Below are 5,134 nucleotides of genomic sequence, written 5' to 3'. Positions count from 1 at the left end.
AAAGTGTTACTAGTGTAACCAATTCTTTAAATGTTATCTTTCATACTAGCAAGTATAGCGGAATCAAATATATGTGCAACGTGAGAGCATTTTCCTGACAAACACAAAAATCTCTGTCAGATAAATCACAAAATAATGTGCTCCAAATATACCACAATTATTAGTATATGTCCACTGACAATCAAATGCCAAACTCTTGCATAAATGCAAACGTAACTGTGTCGATAGAAAAAAACACAGACAATATATTGTGGCCATTAAAATAAAAAATAAAATAGTATTCCACTAAGATTCTGTATATTAACATTCTTTAAGTTAAGAGGTGAAATTTGTTTTCTATATAGGCATCTAATATATAAGTCTAATAAGAGTTGCCAAATGTGCAATACAAACTACAATACAAAAGTCTTAGGACTTTTACTTTCAAATTTCATCTTTGTTCTGATCAGGAACAGGAAAGTCATGAATTCTGCAATCTCAAAATCTACTCAAAGCCTTACAACTGCTGAGGACATGAGGAACCAAACCAAACTTATAATGCAGCCTTATGCCAACTGGGAAGAGTATCTGACTCCAGCACCTCTATCCATAGCCATCCTGGGAGAGCTGGTTTTCATCTCTTCCGCAACAGATTTCTCTATCAATAAAAATCCCCCTAAAGATGGTTATAAATTCATCAGATACCCTGATTCCTTTCGCGCTTGCCTCATGCAAGTGTGTAACTCTGGTTGGCACGCATTTAATGAGGCCCATACAAGCATGGATCAGATTCGCCTCCATACTGGCCAAGTTCCAAATTACATGAAGACAGCTGTGAAGATTCTGTTCCAAGGCAATGAAGAAGTTGTTAAAGCACATCTTCCTGATCAGCTAGACAATATCAGAGTCATTGCAGATGATTGTCTTGAGTTGTCTGATGTTGCTAAAAGGCGTTTCACTGATGTCATTAATATCATCCAAGAGCTGCTAGAAGCGTGTGTGAATGCAGAGCACTTTTATGGGGAAGAGTTGGCAGCAATCAAGAAGAAATTAGAAGAGAGCAAACTGAGGGAGCAGTCAGCTAATGAGATCAAGAAAAGGACTGAGAAGGCAGTGAGTGCCATTGAGAAGGAACTGAATCAGGCTCATGAGAGCTACACGGAAGCTCTGGATTCTCTCCCTAGTGGATGGGAAATGATTGGAATGGATTTTGTAAGTGGAATAACACAGAGCGTTACAGGCACGATTAATGGACTGACATCTGTTATTACTCAACCAGTGAATTTGACAACACCGATATCTGATACTATGGGACGCATTAAAGATCAGGAAAAGTCTAATGATTTGGTAGCTGAAATAAACGTATATAGCAAGTCGGCTGAAATTTTAAATTGTGCACAGACTATCCAGCAAATAATGAATGTCAATAGTAAGGATGATGACATTGACTGGACAAAACTGTATGATCAAAAGCATAAAACTACAAACACGGCCTTCATTGCAAAACAGTTTGAAAGAATCAATGAAACTTTAAAGAATATCCCTGACTGCCCAGCAAAGACACAAGCTCAGAAATTATGCAAAGATGGCACAGAAATATGTAACCAGCTTGCAAAATATGCACCTGATGGCAAATGTGACAAAGTCAAAAGCACAGAGATAATAAAAGAGGTCTTGGATCTGATCAAGTTAGCTCACAGTTTTGATAGCAAAAGCAAAGACATCACAAATTCTCCAGCTATTTCTCCAAAGCCACCAATGATGTATAAAGAAGGAAACAAGTCAGAGAACATGAGTGCTTCTCAGAAGGCCACGGAGAATGCACGGTACAAGATAGAGCAGAGCCGAGCTCAGCTGAACAAGACAAGAGATACCTATGAGAAGTGTGTGGAGAACCTAGAGAAGAACCAGAAAGAACTAACTGAAATCCTGGTTAGTATGAGAAATTGTGAACTGAAAGAGATCGACTTTAAAACTACCATAGAGATGCTGGTTAAAGGAATGGATGCCATGGGGAGAGTGAAGGAGCAGTGGGAGAAGATGGTTCACTTCTTTCAGATGGTTTCCAACATTGTGAAAACCAGCCTGAGCAAAACTCTCAAAAACTTTGTCTCCACATCAGAGAAAACACAAGCCCTCTCCTACAACGCAAAACTCTTCTCAAAAGATCTGCTCTACACTCAAGCTTCCCAAGCCTGTAACATCGCTAGTCTGGTCCATATGATCTCTGGAACATACACAGATGTTTCCAGCAAGTACCTGATGGACCGTGTCAGTTCACTGGGCAAACTGATGGCCATGGATAAAAGTAAACCAGAATTTGAGCATGAGCGAAAACTGCTCCAGAACGGCTGTGATGAGGCACAGAAAGGGATTTTAAGGCTTGTTCTGAAGAATAAAGAGGAGTATGACCGGAAAAGCACTGCAAGACTAGAAAGGATCGATCAAGAATTCCTTGCCATTCTACCTGCTGCTCCTCCAGAACAAATCAAGAGTATTCAAGAGGTTGTTAAAGCTGGATTCAGCGAGGAAGAAGCAGACGCATATGTCTGAGTGTATGTACTGAAGAAACATTTTCTAGATGATACTATAGTTCAGATTGAAACTTTGTTTTGCTTTAACATGTAGTCATGATAGATAATTTTAGAAAATCACATCTAGAAATATTTTATTATATAATATTATTTGACATTATTTGACAAATTATATGTCTTAATATCTTAATTTGACTTCTGTGTGATAGCTTTGTCTGTAAAATTGTTTAGGATTTCCGGATTTAAATAACTGTGTATCTCTATTGCTTTTCAGAAAATATGAAACAAGACTTTCTTTCAAACGGAACACCCATTCCTGTCATCGCTCAACATCTGCATTTTTTTTTCTTTCAGAGTTAGTGTGGAAAATTGTAGAACAAATGTTTTAGTATTTTGGATTTAGTGGAATTTTACTTGTTGTTTGCTTATGGATTTCTGTTTGGGTTTTAGTTATACTTCTGTTTACTTTTCTATCAAGAGTGTATTTCTGTTTAGGCATGTACTCGAATTTTACTGGAGAGCACAATTATTACTTTAGTTCTGGTTTAAGTTTAATTGTTCTTATATTGTCTTCTGCTTCTTGATTTTAATTACATACTGTATAATGAATTCTGCTTCCCAGTTTGTGCTTCTTTCTAATAACTTGTCTTGATTTAATCTCAAATAAATCTGTAACACTTTACAATATGATTCCGTTTGTTATCATTAGTTAACTTTATTAGCTAACATGAACAATGAAAAATATTTGGTATCACTTTATTTTGATGGTCCCTTTTGAACATTCTGTTGACAATTAATAACGTTGCACCTACAAGTCTACTAACTCACATTAGAGTATTAATAGATGTTATGCTTAATATCTGCTAACTCTTTATTGTAATGGTCTCCCAACAGACATTCTACTGAAGTACATATCAATTTATTCTAACCTTAACCCTACCAGTCTACTAATACTCTACTAACACTCTAATGAGAGTTAGTAGACATGTAGGTGCATCATTACCTAGTAGGCAGAATGTGTTAAAAGGACCATCAAAATAAAGTGAAACCAAAAATTGTATTTATTACTTAATGTTAATTTCAACTTTTACAAATACATTACTAAAAAATGTTGTATATGTTAATATTATTAAAATTACAAAATACAAAATTTCATTATTCAGTTGATTATATTAATTATTGCTAACAATCGCAGGCATATAGTTATGAAAATACATTAATATAAACCAAGAACTTAGGCATGGACAGAGAGATGATCTGAACAGGATGTTATAATGATTCAGCCACATTAATTACCAAATAAATAAATTCTGTGTCCCTCTTTAATCACCTACAGTCTACATCTAGAAGCCTATTTTTTATGGATATTATTAATAATTCATATATATTTGTAAAGCACCTTTCACAATAAATATTGGTCCAAAAATACATTTAAATATGTTTTAACCAATAGTCTTCATTGTGATTGGCATGATGACACAACCTCAAGAGAGATTTATTACCACTATGATGCGTGACTTTGTATTTAATATATTATATGTAAGATTTTAAGATATTTAAGATATTATATTCATGGTGGTTTAATTATAATACTAAGTAAATAGTCGTAGGTCTCTGTCTGGATGAACTGCCACTCACTAATCAGAAAAAAAAAGCCTATATAAAAATATATACAACGCTATGTTGATATAGTCCGGTTTTTATTACTGAAAAGTGTTTTTTTCCTGTTACTTGCCCACCCCTTGATGTTGGGTTTCATATAGATCACATTTCAGTACCTGATACAATTAAGAAACACAATAAAGATCAGTCTCTCAGTCATTCACTCTCTCCACTTTAGTGGCTAGAACACATCTGTACATAACTGGCAGATGAAATTGAGCCTTTCACTCTCTGGCCTCCCGACCCAACGGTGCCCCCCAGTGGACTCCATAGCTCCTGACGGCCCACACTCCTCATAACCATGTGGCCCATGACCAGACGCCCAGTTCTGGTAGCAGCCTGCTTCTCTGTACTTTATCCAGAACCAGAAGTTGAAGGTGCAGGTGTAACGGAGGCCAAGCCATACATGAGAAGTGGAGGCCTGGATGGCTCGTTGCCCTGTTCTGAAGCTCCTCACTGTGAATGGAGACCAGGTCCACATGGTGCTTTCTGCAGTAACTCGCAGCTTCAGTCCACGTCAGGTTCTCGTGGTCCAGAATTAGGTAATCTTTGGAACAGTTTGAAAAAAAAATTATAATAAAATTATATATATATATGAAGAGTTCAGATGCAAAAGCCTCTAAGTGCCATCTGAAATGTTTTATCTAAAATGAGCATTTTTATCAGGCTGCTATGTTTAGGTTCAGTAATTTTACTCTAATGGCAAAGTATAGGTCCTTCTCTCCTCAGCATCGTCCCTGAAGGCCCCGAAGCTTCCCACCAGGCCCATTAGGCTTAGAGCAAGTTTGGTTGGGAAAGCTTATACGGCGGCAGGTCAGGTTTGTGCATGTTTGCACACCATGGCGGTGTTACAAGCATACCAGGCTGGCCTGCTCAGGGGTGGGGCTGCTGAGCGGGAGCAGCCCAAGCCGTCAAGCTCCTCACATCACCAGTCTCAAAAACAGAGCGTTGCAACCCGC

The 5,134-nt window shown here is 37.3% G+C and overlaps 1 protein-coding gene across 1 annotated transcript; it reads left to right on the top strand.

Annotated features, from left to right (window-relative positions):
* The first annotated feature begins 462 nt into the window (after window positions 1-462).
* On the top strand, window positions 463-2,825 carry LOC107581658 (uncharacterized). Its single transcript, XM_016267278.1, has 2 exons — window positions 463-2,534; window positions 2,788-2,825. Exon 1 carries the CDS (start codon window positions 463-465, stop codon window positions 2,530-2,532), a length of 2,070 nt encoding a protein of 689 aa, XP_016122764.1. The 3' UTR covers window positions 2,533-2,534; window positions 2,788-2,825.
* The last annotated feature ends 2,309 nt before the right edge of the window (window positions 2,826-5,134 follow it).

Source organism: Sinocyclocheilus grahami, unplaced genomic scaffold (genome assembly GCF_001515645.1).
Source record: "Sinocyclocheilus grahami isolate Dianchi unplaced genomic scaffold, SAMN03320097.WGS_v1.1 scaffold36.1, whole genome shotgun sequence".
Classification (NCBI taxonomy): domain Eukaryota; kingdom Metazoa; phylum Chordata; class Actinopteri; order Cypriniformes; family Cyprinidae; genus Sinocyclocheilus; species Sinocyclocheilus grahami.
Note: the sequence above shows the minus strand (reverse complement) of the source record. Positions and strands in the feature narration are given on the sequence as shown.